Genomic DNA, 17,405 nt, shown 5'->3' with positions numbered 1-17,405 from the left:
CTTCGCAAAGATTGGTTGTATCACTAACAGTATGATGCGACGAGAGAGAAAGTTTGGCTACACGAGTACGACACAGCGAGTGTTTGAAATTTTATGGCAGACGTAGTCATCATCTTGCAACCTCATAAAAGTTTCTGTTGTCAAATAATGGTACTGATTGTTCTGGCAAGTAAACAAATCCCATGACTTCAGTGTCACTCACAGTCTGACCTGAGTAATTTCACTATTCCACTCTACAGCATAAAAGCAAAATTTATTGATTCCATCAAAACTTGAGTGACTTTAGTCGTCAGGATGGCAACCTCACTTTATACAATGTAATTTGTTGTCACATGAACTCAATTAGTCGTCAAATAACAACCACTTTTTCGAACACTAACAGGGGAGAGAGTCTGACTATGCGAAACTACATTATGGCTCTGATTTGGCTTGGTCACCATTCACACCGTGAATGTGAGCCGAGCCGAGCCAAACTGTGCCGGCACGGCTGTTTGAGGTGGGCCATTCTGGCTTACCTCGGCTCGGCTTGGCCCACATTCACACAATGTTTTGAAGCAAGCCGACCCATGCTGGCCCATGTAGGCCTGGTGACAAGTGCTCATGTGAACAGGCTATAAGCTTCATTAATAAGGACACATCACTATGTTAAGTTTTGTGTCCTCTTGTCTCGCAAATCCTAGATCTGGCACTGGAACTCCTATCATGAAGCCGGGTGGTATAAACTGTTATTTATACAAGAATCTATATTCGTCCGAATGTTTGTTTGGCTTTAAATTGATGAAAGAGTTGCCAAGTTTTTCTGCTGACCGGTGGACATTCTTATATTGTGCCAGACAGTAGATGATAAGCCTAAGGCAGTTGGTCATCTAGCAAATTGCCATTGTAAGATGATTTTCATATCTATTCTAGACATGTGTGAATCACATCATTTCTACTACACATTCCATCACGGATATATCAGCGACACTAACAAAATTTGGTTGTAATATTTTCTTGGTTTTGCGTTAATGGGAAAGCCATACGAAGGATTATAAGGTAAAGATTTAGTTGGTATGTACTCTATTTGTAGCATTTGTTTGCATTTCTACCAATGAATATGCATCACAGGAAATTACCTTCTAATTAAGCAGATTTTGTGGCATAATAGAACAATGTTGCCTGACCCGGGAATCTTTACTGAATTCCTGTTGGCATTCACGAACACTGGAAAGTACTGAGTAGGGCACTTTGCTGCAGTATTATTTGGCACGGTGTCAATTGATTTAGATATAGTATTATCTCTTGCTAAGTGCATGTAGTTGATAGTGAGGTTTTGCAATAACTTATCCTCACAGTCGTACTGCTTCATTGTATACCCACCTAATATCACTTCAATTGTAACACAATTCCTTTATTGTTTTCATGAATATATCACTAGTCGTTAAGTGTATTTTGATTGGCTCTACTTTGGAGATGATTATTGATTCTAATTTTGACTTGATAAATATGCAATAAATTATTGAATTTTGCAAATTATGGTATGCTTTTAAGTGATCTGCAGCACACCTGTATCATATATATGAATATGAAATATAGCAATTAAGCTATGGCGGCTGTAGACGTTAGTGTAAATTGTTACATATACACGTGGCATGTGGCTTTACTTAGTTGGCTTTGGACATTTTCATTTCGCTCATTGAGATGTATATATCAATTATGATTAAAGACGTACAGTGGAACCTGGGAATTGTGACCACCCGAAAGACTGTCTTCAACTGCCGTTAATCCTTAGGTGGTCCTGAGTGTCAGACTGGCATGTGGACGGATCCGTGTACACCTTGTTCTTGTATGCAACATAATGACAATCCGAATATGTATTGTATTAATAGAGCAGATCGATGTACGTACATATACATGTAGCCAAACACATGAGAGCAATCACTATTCTACAACAGAAATAGTTAAGTAGTACATACAGCAGATGTAAGGATGAATGTGACTGTCACACAAAACAGCCGTCAATGGTAGACTGCTCTGATGTGCTCTGATTATCGACAATGGCCATTTCAATCACGATGCAAGAAGAAGATGCGTGCGAATGCAACTCACCCGTGTCTGCTACAAGCGAATAGAGCTTGCTGTTGGGCATAATGGAGTGCTTGATGTAAGGTGCTGATCTCCGGTCCATATGATGTTTCTTTGGTCTTCTCAGCCTGATCTGGCATCACAATTATCGCTTCATTGTTATCACACATGTCGTGGTGTCTGCATTTCAAAGTCAAAATATACCCTTGGGCTTGTAGAATTGAGTTCACTATTTGTAATTTTCCCTTGCTCCAAAATGTTTGGAAATATTTTGAGTTTTAATGGACTGTTACCAGCTGTCCACATTTCTTGGGTGCCTGCATTTGTCAGGTGGTTACAAGGACAGGTTCCACTGTATTTTAAAAATTAAGACTATTGCTATCTATTAGGTTTTAATTTATCTTTCTAAGTTGTCTGATGAGATTGTGCGTGTTGGAACCAGGAATGAATGTCTTATTGTTAAGGCTCTAAATGTCAAAGATTGGACAATGAACCGAAAGAACTATGTTGCATGAGCATGTACAACTCTGTGGTGAAATGAAAACAGTGTGTTGTTTTCTGGAAGTTGCTATTGTTAATATTGAACCTCGAGTAAGACCTTGTTTCAAATAGCCTACAACTACGTGTACCTAAACTGTTAGACATCGGAGGAAGCGGGCTGTTAGAGTCGGTATTTCACCATAGGATTTCATCAAATTTTCTATCCATTATGGTTTGATGGCAATGTCATCTACCGTGTTTCTTCTAATACAAGCCTGCCACGTGTATTGTTTTGATGGTCCATCGACTGATTTTGTATTAGGTGGGAAATTGTTAGAAGGTGGGGTTTTCATTTTTTCAAACTTTATATAATGATGAACAGTGATTCAAAATCACATACGGTACATGCTAGAAAATGTTATTGGTTGGGGTAAGTTGGTGGAGCCCATGAGGCCAATTGTGTGAAGACAACCTTATTTTACAGTTTGAAGTTGTAGCCTTGGCTCGCTACTCAACGAGCCATCGGTTAGTGGCTTAGGCAGGGTGTGTGTGTGTGTGTGTGTGTGTGTGTGTGTGTGTGTGTGTGTGTGTGTGTGTGTGTGTGTGACATGACATCTCAATGTGGTAGTATGAGGGAAAACTTATTAAATTCAAATTTTTTTCCTTTTGTTAGGACAAAACCTAGACATATATGACCAGATTTATAACCCCTTGGAGAGTACACTTTTTCATGTCACATGATTTGTACAGTGTCCTCTGTGATTTGGTCTTAGTCTCAATATATAGTGTATGACAGTACAACTGTGACTATCTTGACATTTTGATAATCTGGACAATTTCCGCCTGAAAAGCACGTGTTCTTCGCTTGTTTCTCATGTGACAGTGACATTGATCCAACATTGAAACCTGTAAACCTACTCCAAAATTGGAACCATAGAAGACTTTTTACATCTAATCATTAAATGTGTAAACATGTTGAGTTGTTGTTAACGTAATATTGCTGTATAGTACAAGTGAATCGTTTTGGAATTTTTTGGATTATTTTAATTAAGAAACCCACATTTTCTCAACAGAATAATCACACTTTGCAGAGTTTGTGTTGGTTGGGGGTAGGGTGGGGGTGGATGTCTGACTGTCGCTGTGTGACTCAATGTGCTAACAAAGGCAAGTATGGTGGCGAATGACTGGCAACTTGGTGACAGAGTTGTTGGTCATTTCCAATTGGAAATTCTGAAAGACAGATTTGGTACAGCCCCTTCGCTCGTGAACATCTTCCTACACCACTGCAATGCTCAAACTCTACCTAAACTATATAGTGGTGGTCGCAACATGCGGAGTGATGGTCGGATGCGAACACCTCCAACCACTGTGGGCAAGAACCCTGGTGTTGCACAAGTTTAGTGTACTGTGGTTCCAGTCAGCAGTCTCGAACTTTTGAGGGATATTACCGAAAATAGATTGCTGCCGAAACAGAATTTTCAGGAGGTACAGTACCGGAATTTTTATGCCAGTGAAAATTTCTTGGTTACAATAGTGACTTGATTTTCTGTACTGTTGTAAAATGACAAGTACTTAAAATTATTATTATAATAAATTATAAAAATATAAATAAAAAATCCAAAAAAATTACAAATACATTGTCGAAGTCTACCAAGCAACTATTCATTAAGACATATATTATGCCAGCGGCTTCTCGAGTATGGCACCATTTGCAAGTTACAGTGTGACCTGCCTGCTGAGTTTGTGACCCTTCTGACCATTTAAATTTGTAATTTTCAAATTTTTTAATTTTTGTTTTTTATATTTCAATTTTTTTGTCTTATTTTTCAAATTTATTGTCAGTGCTCTTCAAATTATTTTGCAGGCAAATTTCTATTTTTAATTTTGTAATTTCAATATTTTTATTTGCTGGTAACTTGTCAGTGAACAACGCCTGTTGATAACCAAAGATGCTTGGTGTACTCTGTCCATCTGAAATTTGCAACACCCAGAGACTATAGTACTACCATATCCATCTAAATGCAAGCCCGGGGTCTTTAATTAAATTGTGGAATGCAGTAAGCTTGTTTATGTACTAATAAAAGACCCGGTGCTTGTTGTTGAATTGAATCTGTGGGACTTGAATTTTGGCGGGGCTTGTATTTGGATGGATACAGTAACATATATTGCCTACTGGTACTAACTTGAGTATGTGTTAGAGTACAGTCATTGCGCCTTAGACTCTAGTGGAGCGTGTGTAAAAACCCGTCGTGATTTGAATTTGTCATTTTATTGAGAATTTTTTTAAAAATTTAGCATTATTTTTGAGCAATTATTGCTTTTGTTACGCATTTCTTGTTTAGTTATTTATGACTGTCATCTCTAAGCACTAGCGTGCGCAGTCTGACATGGTAAATAAGCAGTACTGTATTTGCTGTAACTTATAATACACATACCATATGTTACGTTATATCTGTAATTTCTTGCCAATAATGCTGCTGTCTGGGTTATCTTTGGCAGTGTTTCTGCTGGACGCTTGCCAAATAGCCAAATATTACAAATAGAAGTCGCTGGCAGTAAAATGGTAATTATTCCTTGCCAATATCGTTAGCTGTTACAGTGTACAGTGTATGCCTCCTTTGGATCTGCAAGCACAGTCACTACAGTGCACTAAGAATGGCATAAGAGTGCAATGCATTGGAGCTTCAAGGACTAGAAGGCTGATCTATTGCACATGCTCCATTTATGTTCTGCACATGGCAAGCACTCTCATTGCGTACAGCGTCAGTAAGCGTTGAACTAGAAAAAGGAAGCAGACTGATGGCCGAAACCATGAGGAAGATGACAATGATTGGGACTTCAGTGATGCTGAACTTTGACGATGTTGATTAATTAAGCATAAGAGAACATAGAAGGGACGAAACTTCAGAACTTTGATTTTAACTTAACAGAACCTTTAAAAAATTTTGTATGAAAAGCCAAGAGAGATGACATTGAACGCTTGACGTCTGGTTTGTTCCTTTGAGCATGACACATGTCAGATTAGTACTACATTTGCTGTAACAAGTGATAAATGCTGCCTGTTTGTCTGTCAGACCAGGTTAAACTCGAATCAATAATTGGCTTTGAAATAAAGTGCTTGGCTATAAACGAACGAACTCCTTTAGCCAAGTGGCTACTAATGGAAAATTTCCAGCAGTAACACTATCTTTGGTGTTGCATCCAGGAATGATTGGTGGGTGATCTTTCAATGGTCACCATGTTTAACTAACAAGTATCCAATCCGAATACACACCAGGGTTTTGCAAGACTATGAAATATATTCATTTTGCTGTTAACATTTCGAATTGACGATTTTTATAAACAATGTTATTCGAAAGAGTTAGTGACAGTAGAAATACTTTGGTGTCAACTGTCACTCTGTAGCCAATATGTGGTCGTCAGTTTTTCAGAATTGCAGTTGGACTGTAAGTATCAGAGTCAGTGTTCTCGCCGTCAGTACACGTGTACGTACCATCAAAATGACAATCGGGAGAGGGAATGAACATTGGAGCTGGGAGGGACAGCAATTATTGATGGTTGGGAACAGAATTGGAAAGCCTACACACATAGTGTGGGCTGTTTTCCTACAAGATCCATTACAAATCTAAAGCTATTAGTCATCTTTATGGTTCCCAACTCAGTCCCGTAGGAATCATTTCAAAAATGGTGCAGTCTAGTGTGTGCTAGAGGGTATTGTCCAAGGATAGCACATTAAGAGGGTGTGGTTAGGGTAAAATCAGCATGATTGGAATGCTTTTTTGTGATAGTCTTCTTGCCGAAGTCTTGTTTAGGGAAGCCAAAATCTTTGGGTTGGTGCGGTTGGTCTTTGACTAAGTCTACCAGTAAGACGACTGTCAATCAAACAACTTTCGTCTGCAATGATCACCTGATCTAAGCGGAATGTGACGCTGCTAGCTTAATTAATATTAATATTCAGAGCAGAATGGATGGGACACTGAGGGAGGTAGCGACAGTGATGTGACTATGCAGTGACCTTTCACTCCACGCATTCAAGGCAGCGAAAATAGAAAAGTAAGTCAAGATTATGTGCTTTTGGGCAAACTACATATACATATATATATATATATATATATATATATATATATATATATATAAGTTTGAAATATGGTCTGGCCGAAACCGGACAGACCGGACCGGTTCCTACGGCTCTGCAACTTGCAAATTACTACACAACAATATTCTCATGTCCGCCATCTGGTAATCTTACCGCATGATTCCTTGTTGGTATTTGAGGCGAATTCCTGTTGACCTTTCACACACTCTTCAAGTGCTAATGTCACTGTGCTTGCGGCAGGTGTTCTAAGTTTTTTTTTACTAATTACTATTTATTTACAATCTCATGTTTTGTACACTCTTGTAAAGCTCAGCTCACAATTCCAGTTTTAAGTCAACTTGTCATTGTAATAATCTAATGTATTATCTGTCTGTCTGTCGGTGTTATGTGTAACAGGGTTATGTTCAGTGAGGTTTATAGCAAGATTTGAGTAGCAATTATACTGAATAGTCTACCTATCATGCAGTAACTAAAGCCGTGTCCACACTGGCAACTGAATAGCGATCCGACCGTGATAAATCTAGTGCACATTGGGAGGTGGTTTTGATCACGATCGGTTGAATTCAATTAGAAATAGTGTGCGTTACCTCTAGGTACGCTACGTGTGTAGTCGGAACATCTAACCCTCCTCACTCCTCTTTGTTCTTGCTCACCTTACGTTGCTGTATTAATGCTTCCCACAAGCAAAGAACCTACACGTACACATCTGTCATCAGTCACGTGATACCAAAAACGAGGCATCGTTTTCAAAGTGCAGTGTGGACGATCGACAGCCCGATCAGATTGCGATTGATTCTGGTCTAGTGTGGACAGGGCAACATTTAAAGACGTCATTGGTTGACGTCATTATATTTGATGACGTCATATTGACCTTTGGCAAAAAATCCTGGCTAGAACACTGAGAGTCATACTGGTGCCAGTATGTCTAGCAGGAAACCTATCTTGTTTCTTCTTTTGGCTCTAACTGATGATGTTACCACTTGACACTCTGTCTACAGCTTGATTGCTCTATAAGCAGAGATGTTGCCAAGTATAGGACCAGATGCCAAACGTTGTACTACTTTATAGCATATGGTGTAGCCTCAAGCTTATTAGGAGAATAGATAAGAGGGTAAGGCTATCTACTTCCATAATCTGTAAGAAATTTTTCCTGTAATTGGGTCTGCTATGTACCAAAATCGAAATAATTTGTGTAGAAATTGAGTGATTAGAGGGATTAGAAGCAGCTTGAGTAATCATGTTTTATCTCATTTATTTTGCAGTCTGGCCTGTGTGGTTGTGATTGTCGAAATCAAATTAGATTTGTTGTGCCAAACAAGCCTCTCTATTGTTGGAGGAGAGAGTTTGGAATGTGGACCTGGAGGCTAATCTTAGTCTCAAGGATCCAGATACTAATGGCCGTTCAGATTCCTTGTTGTTCACCAGATTGTTTAACTATTAAAGAGTAACAGCTTGTCTGCTACTATAAACAGATCCTACAAAGGGAGGTGTCTGGTTGGCCTTTACACACACACCTAGTTGCTAATATTTCTGTAGTTATGATTGGGTGACCGACTATGCTGTCTGTCTGCTTACTCGTTTCTCTTTGCCTTTTTTCACAATGAGACCATTCTTTGTAGAAGTTAGTGCACTGCAGCTGTCTATTTATTATACATAGTCTAGGACAATCTAATGTAGATTGAAGACACAGTGACGCATGAAGACTGTGTAACTTACATGTCTACATGTCTAGCATATCTAAGACTGCCATTAATGCTTCTCCAAGTGATAAGTCGATGTAATCCATTATGGGGTGAACATGTTTACCTACCATCATGTCTGGGTGGACTACCCTAATGAGCCTGTTTGCCTACCTAGTTGGGGCTGCTATTAATTAGGACAATCACTACTCTGCATGCCATGTGTAGAGTGCATTATGCATTGGATATCACAAGTTCGTGTTTGGGTGTCCGGTATGTGGAAGTAGTGTTACATGCTGTTAGATGTTGTGACAACAGATTATGTTCTTGCATTGTAACTTGAGTGAGTTAGAATTGTGGCAGTAAACTGGCTGAGTAAACTGGCTGAGTAAACTAGAGTGTTTATGTACACTCCCTTCTAATTCTACTACATTGTTTACTCAGTGGAGCAGGGATGATAATAAAAGTGTATTTATCAAAGAAAAGAGATAATGGAACTCACTTGTGTTGAATCCTGTGCATCTGTTGGAACACTGATGTCTTTATGTACATTAATTAATTTAATACATAAGAAAGTTTGCGCAGCTCCACACAGTTTTCTCTTGAGATTACTATGAAAACCATTTATTAGAAGTCAGTCGAAACTGGTCGAAATGAGGAGAAACATTCATTCCATTTATTTGCACCCATTTTTGTACCTACTAAGTATAGGAAAGTCAAAAATGCTGTGAGGCATCAAATTGATTGTCAAGAATGACAGGGTCTCGCCCTGACCACTATTATTAAACTTTCCTAGCCTATTGAAAATTGTCGGTTATTTAGTCTGGTGTTTGCTTGCGTCAGGTGGCGTTCGATTATGCAATCGAGAAGAAGCTCAAGCTCCATCTCTCATGCACTTACCTCGAGCACTACTTCAAGAAGCACTGGAAGTTCGAGCACAGACAATTGGATGTGATCAAGTGAAGACAGTGAGATACTGACATTGTCGTCTGTTGCTCTTATTTAGTTTAATAGAATAAACATGAAGTATTTGTTGTAATACTTCATTACTCTCATTTCTCATCTCCAAAAGCGGTTTGCACTGGTTTGCCAGTTAGTGCTCCAACAAATTAATAAGAGTGCCTGAACGAGTTGAACCCTACAGATGTCAACAAATCCGACCGCAATGTGATTGCATTTGTGTCCCTCCTGCTAGCTGTCCTCATCGCTTTCTATCAGACGACAACAGATGTGCGATTTCCTACTCTAGAATGTATGTATGCATGGATGTGTCTCGCGAGGTACAGTGCGCACAGAAAAGATATACAGAAGAGAAAACAAGAAGAAACATCAGAGGACAACTTTCCTTCAAGTCACTGTACCTCAATGTACGCAAAGAACGTAGAACACGTCCTAGATTTCAATATACACGATGTACGAAAACAACTCTCGGCTGCTTTCGTCCGCATCCGAGTAGCAGCAGCCAGGATTTCCTTCCTACAGTACAAACACACACACGCACCAGGAGACCTACCAATTAGCCCCTACCGCATCCCACAAACGACAACTGAATGCATGCTTACTCAAGAGGCTCACTAACGCAATAACAATCCTCAACACCATTACTCCTAATCGCTACGCGTTCAAGGTTTCATGCACACGCAACCTTGTCGCGACCACTCCATTTTTTTCCGGTCCCCCTCTCTTCCCTCTCATCTCTCAGCCACAACTCCGAAACCGCGTCGCGGTCCAGCGACTCACAGATTGCGCATGCACACGAAATGAATAGTTTATGCGCACGACGTCAATCAAGTTACACATTTGCTTATCGCCTCCAGCGCCGCTTTACGCGTCACTCGATCGAGCTAACAATCTGTGTGCACATGCCTGCGAGTGTCTAGTCTGGCCACAGCACGTCGGAAATTGCGTATACCGGATCATTAGGCGTGTCTGTTATGTTTAGCTGCTGTCTATACGCGCCTGCCTGTAGCGACATCGATCAGTCACCTTGAAGCCCCACGGAGGAGAGGAAATCTCGTCGCTCTGCGGTTATATTCATGTCTCTTGCTCTCTTTCTTCTTCTTCTTCGAGGTGCAACACAACGCAACGTGTTCTCTCGCGTGCTCAACACAAAGTGACACGTTTGTTGTTATTGTTTTGTTGTTTGAAACAGCAGCCGTCGATGCTCATCGTATCATACGCAACAGCCCGACGGTTGAATCGATTTCGGCGTCGACGGCGTCGAGTCCGAGTCCGATGGGTGACGGGACCGACGTCGGCAAAGTGACGGAGCCGAGCAGTCAATGCAATGACGGAGTTGTGTGTCAGAGAAGCGAGAAAAGCGTCTTCATCGGATCGTACGGGGACGTCGGTGAGACGGGATATGTTGGTGTGTTCGCATCGTCGGGCGTTTGAATTCATCGTGGCTCTAGATTTGAATTTCCATCTGCTGCAAGTTGATGTGGGGAGATGCTCGTGTCCGGCTGACGGCCTGCCACCTCCGTTCTCCGTTGGCTCGCTCACCTTTCCAGGGACGAAGGTATTTCGAGACGAAATTAAACATTTCCGGGGCGGAGTTCGTAATCGAGTTTGTAATTGATTAGATCGCATGGATTCGAACGGCGAAATGCTTTCATGCGAGAGACCATCCAGATAGCGCGTAGTCTGCTTCGCTGTCTGTGTCTGTATACGGGCTAGCGTAAGACCCGTATGTAGCTATATCCTGGGTTCATTTTTTTGTTGACGACTCAGAATACGCATTCGTAGACAGTTGTGGTCAAAATCGGCTCGTTCTAGCGCAATTCTGGCTTTCTTAGATTGGATTTACTCGCGCCACTTGACGCCGATTTCGAGCATCCGCTCTGTATATACGGGTCTTTATACAATATGCGGGCCAGTGTACAACCCTAGTATATCCGCCATTGCGACATAAGATTACAACCTAAAACCGTTCTACGATGCGTATTCTATCGTACTTTTTATTGCGGGTGGTAAATCGGCTTTACTCGCGTCGCTTGGTATATTTTGCGCGTGGCAATTAATTAAAATTTCCTGGGCGGTGCTTGTAATGAATGAAGCGTCTCTAATAGTGCACGGCACGTGCCATCTGTTTGTCTAACATTTTTCCGCCTTTCTTTCGTTCTGTAGCCAAAGTGTCCAAAGAAGCACGCCTGTTTTCCCGCCCGCTCGCACGTCGAGCGCTACCACCTGCGGACGGGCCCGAGAGACGTCGCCGTCATCGATTCCTGCCAGTGCGCGAAGACGAGCGAGAGATGCGCGCGTCTGACGAACCGTCGGGTCTACTACGCCGGCACGGAGTACGAAACGACGGTCGACCACGGACTGTGCCTCGGCAAATGCGGCGGTAAGTGCGCATTTACGCGTGGGCGTCGTCTTGTCGTTTGCATCTCGCTTGTTGTTTTGGTTTCGTTCATTGTCACCTTGCTTGCGGTTGCGTGTTTGTGTACATTTGTGCGTTTTGCCGCAGGCAAGTCGTGCGTGGCGTCGCGCAACACCTCGGTGGCGATCAACACACCGAACGGTTCGCGTCGATTGGGCGTCATATCTGAGTGTACGTGCAAGAGCTCCTGCTATCGGACGACGCACTGGGATCTCTTCAGAGAGACGTATCGGAATTTGACGACAGGAGAGACGATGGTGAAATGGAAGGTGAGTGTTTGGGATGGAAATCTGATGGGTTACTCTGATGTGCTTTGTGTATGGGATGTAGTGTACTCACTGTATACTTGTGTATTGGGTATTGGGTATACTCACAGTGTACTTGTGTATTGGGTATTGAGTATACTCACAGTGTACTTGTGTGGTGAGTATACTCACAGTGTACTTGTGTGGTGAGTATACTCAGTGTACTTGTGTGGTGAGTATACTCACAGTGTACTTGTGTTGGTATTGGGTATACTCATTGTATACTTGGTGTATTAGGTATTGGGTATACTCACTGTGTACTTGTCTATTGGGTATAGTCACTGTATACTTTTTTTGGGGTATACTCACTATATACTGGTGTATTAGGTATTGGATATACTCATTGTATACTTGTGTATACTCACTATATACTGGTGTATTGGGTATTGGGTATACTCACTGTGTACTTGTGTACTGAGTATACTCACTGTATGCTTGGGTATACTCACTATATACTGGTGTATTGGGTATTCGGTATACTCACTGTGTACTTGGGTATACTCACTATATACTGGTGTATTAGGTATTGGGTATACTCACTGTATACTTGGGTATTGGGTATACTCACAGTGTACTTGTGTGTTGGGTATTGGATTTACCCACTGTATACTTCAGTATACTCACTATATACTGGTGTATTGGGTATTGGGTGTACTCACTGTATACTGGCGTATTGGGTATTGTGCATGTGTGCGTGTTGGGTATACTCACTCTATACTTGTGTATTATATTGTAGTGTGTGTGTGTGTGTGTGTGTGTGTGTGTGTGTGTGTGTGTGTGTGTGTGTGTGTGTGTGTGTGTGTGTGTGTGTGTGTGTGTGTGTGTGTGTATTGGGTGTAATCAGTCAGTCACTGTATACTTGTGTTGTGTTTGTGTGTGTTCGGTATACTCAGTGAGTCACTGTATACTTGTGTATTGTGTTTGTGTAGACTCAGTGAGTCACTGTATACTTGTATAGTGTGTGTGCAGAGTGCACATTAAGGTTTCAGACATTGCCAGATATGGTGTCCAGCTATATTGAGTTTTGGCTGGACACAAGGCATAACAATGGGACAAACCGACATATACCTAGAACAGCAAATAAAATAAATAAACCGGAATTGCTAGCTGAAGCAATGTCAACGCGTACTACGGCTTCATCAGCTAGTTCATCTAGTTCATCGACTAACCAGGAGGGTGACTTTAGCTAACAGCGCCTCTTATTGACCTTGTGATAGACGCCAATAGGAGCCGTAGAGTTCATTATTGCCCGTCTGCAAATTAGTGCATCATTATTCTTCCAGGACTTTGCAAAGGAAGAGGCATGTCAGTTCTGTCTGTTCCAGCTTCTTGGATGGAACTGTCATAATCCTTTCGGACTCTTTAACTGTTTCAGAACTAAATTGAACACGAATTCTAGCAGTTCCGGTAGTTGTAGAACTGCCTGAACTGCGAATGAAATGCTCTCCTAGAAATGGGATGTTCTGCAGTTTCGATTGCTAGCTAGAGCCTCTACTAGCAGTGGTATTGTACACTGCAAATCAGAACGCGCTACGTAAAGGTAAGTCTACTATGTCCTAGTCTTTATTCGTGTTGATTTGGATGCAGACTTTGCTACGCCATGGTCTGGGACCTTCCTAGTCTACTACATATTGTGGTTTGTGCTCTTCCAGATTAATTAAAGTGTTTTGATTTCATGTGCAGTGACTGATGCTGTGAATGCACAGAGTAGCTTACAATTTTGAAGAAATCACGATGTGACAGAGCAGCGCCACATGCACAATGAGGGGAGGTGTGTTTTCTTATTCGTGACAGCATGCAGTCTGGTTACCTAGCAACATCATAGAACCCTACAGAAAGCCATGAGCGCAAACAGAAAGCCACGAGTGTTAGCAGGCAGAATATGTTGTGTTTACGTACACGGAACAACTTCCAACTGTCCCTACTACACTGTGAACAGTATTTGTCACAGAAAGATTTGAGTCTCGCATACCAGTTTTGGTCGAACGTGATGTCAGTTTCAAATCTAGGTGATCGGACAAAAGCTCAATTCAGTCGGAAAATGTCCAATGTCCGACTGTTTCACACTTTGTGTGTGTGTGTGTGTGTGTGTGTGTGTGTGTGTGTGTGTGTGTGTGTGTGTGTGTGTGTGTGTGTGTGTGTGTGTGTGTGTGGTGTGGTGTGTGGTATGTGTGTGTTGGGTATACTCAGTGAGAGTCACTGTATACTTGTGTCTAGTGTGTGTATTGAGTATACCTATTGAAACAGAGTGCACTTAGCTGTTTCCTTCCATACATTTTTGGTACTTATTACATCAAGTCTCCAAGTTTACTTGGAAACTTTCTTGGAATATTATGTGAACCTGATAGGTACTGCTCTGTTGTTCTATCGAGGATTTGGCAAGCTGACTGGAAGTTTTGTCTATTTTTGTGTCATGATCGAGGGTGGTAGGTCTCCTATGTTTGCATGGTCAATATGAGATATTAGTTTCTCAGTCGTCCAGAGCAGTGTTGTTGAGTTGGAGTGGACAGTGGGCGAACTAAAACAAGAAAGGAAGAGACGAGAGATGTCAGGGGTTGGAGGTTGATTGTTAGAGTCAGATCAGAGAGTTGTTGCCAAACTGGTTGAGACAAGAGACAGACGACTTGTGGGAACTAACAACAATTGTGAGCATGTGAAAATACCCTACTTTTGAAAGCATGTCTAAGTCTATTAGTGATTCTAATGTGTAGTGAGTATCAAGTGCATCATGAATTAATTTCTACCTTAATTAATTAAGGATAGTACTTGTGCCAACACTACCCACTTAGACTGATGCTTTCTATGCTGATTAACATTCTTATTGCTATTACAATTAATTGACTTGAATATTTTATCAATTATGTAAGATTTTTGGATATGGAGAGGTGATGTCTCTCTGGACCAGCTAATGGCATTCCAATTGAGTTTGCATTCTTGGTTAGGCATCCTTGGGCATCATTGAGGGATAAGTAGAGTGATATCACAGCTGGCCATTGATTATCCATAAGGAAATCAATTAGGCATGCTGGTGTGCTGAAGTAAGGAAGACAAGAACTAGTCTGAGACCTACCTGGTAGAGGCAGACTGGTATATGTAATTAGGGAAAGAGAAGAATGACCAGCACAAGAACAAAGAACAATGGCTGTAAACGCATTGGAACTCATCATCTGTCTGCATCATGGTCTGTAGACCTTATCATGGTCTGCGACATCGTCATGGTCTGCATCTTGTGTGTGACCGACATCATCATGGTCTGCATCTTGTGTGTGACCTTGTCCTAGTTGATAACCTTGAGTAATCATCGGGAATTGAATACTTTGTATCAGTGTATGTATGGGTTTTTGTCAGTCTGCATGGTTTAGTCTCCAAGGCAGCTAAAAATCAGATAACAGTGACATAACCCTGGGAGACTGTGAGAGACAGAGAAGACAGACTAATCAGCCTGACATGCACAAATCGAGAAGGGCAAATAGACAGTGCGACTAATATAATATGTGTACACTCTGTAGGGTCTTCCCGTCTTCTCTGTAGCAGTTTTCATCTAATGTATCAAACTTTTATTGAATAGTAACCCATGGGTTACTATTTTGTGAACTGATGAGAAGGATGGGTTACACTATTTAGTTAATTAAGTGGGGCTACTTATCGAGCACGTTACATATTTTTCCATATCTGCTATCTTGGTTCAAGTTAAAGTAAAGAGCTGGGCAAGTATTAGAAGAATGCACTCATGATGCATGCAAGATTGTCCAAGTTACCCACGGGTAGTTTACTCAGTGTCCTCCTCATAAGAAACCACAATGTTCTCATCATCATGATCATTGTCTCCATCTTCTTCTGGCTGTGTCCCTTCTGGCAGACTTGGTTTGTTCATTTGACGCTTTGTGTGTTACCTTTTGCTGTCTGACATCCAAGGCATGGGCTACTAATCGAGCACGGGTTACTATTTTCCAAATTATAAGATCCATGGGTTACTATTTTACATCCTGATCAGATCCATGAGTTACTAATTTTTTTGAAACTGTTACCACCAATTTCAAACTAATAAGATCCAAGGGTTATTATTTTTTAAACTAATAAGATTCACAGGTTTCTATTGTTTTCACTCATTAGATCCAGGGGTTACTATTTTTTAAACTAATAAGATCCACAAATTTCTATTGTTTTCATCAGATCCAAGGGTTACTATTTTTATAACCTAATGAGATCCACAGGTTTCTATTGTTTTCACTCATCAGATCCAAGGGTTACTAATTTTAAACTTATAAGATCCACAAGTTACTATTTTTACTTGTCAGATCCCAGGGTTACTATTTTTCAAACTTATAAGATCCACAGGTTACTATTTTTACTCATCAGATCCAAGGGTTACTATTTTTCAAACTTATAAGATTCACGGGTTACTATTTTTACTCATCAGATCCAAGTGTTACTATTTTTTCAAACTTATAAGATCCACGGGTTACTATGTTTACTCATCAGATCTAAGTGTTACTATTTTTTCAAACTTATAAGATTCACGGGTTACTATTTTTACTCATCAGATCCAAGTGTTACTATTTTTTCAAACTTATAAGATCCACGGGTTACTATGTTTACTCATCAGATCTAAGGGTTACTATTTTTTCAAACTGGTGAGATCCATGTGTTATTATTTGAGCAGGGTTACTAATTGAACATGATACTTGTTGAGGAAATACGGTAGTCAGGAATTTCATAGTGGATTCTTAGCCAGAGATTTTTAGTAGTCTAGATGGTGGCAACTCAATGTGGTGTGTTGACGAATTTGTGTGGTTGTCTTTTTGTAGAAAGTCGATGTGGGCCGATGTGTTGGGACTTGTCCAAGAAAGCAACTCTGTGCAGGGTGGGTTACCATGCAGACACGGATTATTCTGACTATTTGTTACCACTGTGCTATTCCATAGACCCAGCAATCATCCGTTGTGCATAACGACATCATCCGAAGATGGCTGCTTCGTGAGACGTCGTAGTAAAGTTCAATTAGAGACGGCCGACAACTCAAAATCGTTTGTAACTGTAATACAGGACTGCAATTGTCAGCCGTCCGGTTTATCGGACGCCGCAAAAGCCGAGGCAAAAGGCACTGCCGGCGGACGTTAACGACGATTGGAACTGTGTAGAGTGTCCGCGAGCCTAAGTTTGCGGACGTGGTTCATACGAGATAGTTCAAAGAAGTTTGGAGTATATTCAGATATATCTGGGAGTGGCACGTTGTGTTTGGGGTGTGGTCTCGGATGGCTGCCTCTCGTTCGAGTTTCTCTGTACATTTTTGTGCCTCTCTGTTGGGATAGTGACGGTATACGTAGCTTGTACGACTAATTCTCAAAGAGATTGTTTTTAAAGACGTTTCACATGCGTTATGGGCATGGAAGATGTAACAG

The 17,405-nt window shown here is 41.1% G+C and overlaps 1 protein-coding gene across 2 annotated transcripts in view; it reads left to right on the top strand.

Moving 5' to 3' along the window:
* The first annotated feature begins 10,053 nt into the window (after positions 1 to 10,053).
* The window catches only part of LOC134187884 (uncharacterized), a 7,400-nt gene continuing 48 nt past the window's right edge, over positions 10,054 to 17,405 (top strand). Inside the window, exons 1-7 of one of the 2 annotated variants that reach the window (XM_062656053.1) lie at positions 10,054 to 10,389; positions 10,475 to 10,669; positions 10,731 to 10,837; positions 11,446 to 11,662; positions 11,786 to 11,967; positions 16,812 to 16,867; positions 16,929 to 17,405. The exon at positions 16,929 to 17,405 is cut by the window's right edge and continues 48 nt beyond it. In XM_062656053.1, the coding sequence (XP_062512037.1) occupies positions 10,356 to 10,389; positions 10,475 to 10,669; positions 10,731 to 10,837; positions 11,446 to 11,662; positions 11,786 to 11,967; positions 16,812 to 16,867; positions 16,929 to 17,124 (987 nt within the window). In that variant the 5' untranslated portion in view covers positions 10,054 to 10,355 and the 3' untranslated portion in view covers positions 17,125 to 17,405. Of the gene's footprint in view, positions 10,390 to 10,471; positions 10,670 to 10,730; positions 10,838 to 11,445; positions 11,663 to 11,785; positions 11,968 to 16,811; positions 16,868 to 16,928 lie in introns of both variants that reach the window. The other variant, XM_062656052.1, reaches the window with a different exon arrangement.

Source organism: Corticium candelabrum, chromosome 12 (genome assembly GCF_963422355.1).
Source record: "Corticium candelabrum chromosome 12, ooCorCand1.1, whole genome shotgun sequence".
Lineage (NCBI taxonomy): Eukaryota > Metazoa > Porifera > Homoscleromorpha > Homosclerophorida > Plakinidae > Corticium > Corticium candelabrum.
The sequence above is the reverse complement of the archived record's forward strand: the minus strand, read 5'-3'. Positions and strand labels throughout refer to the sequence as shown.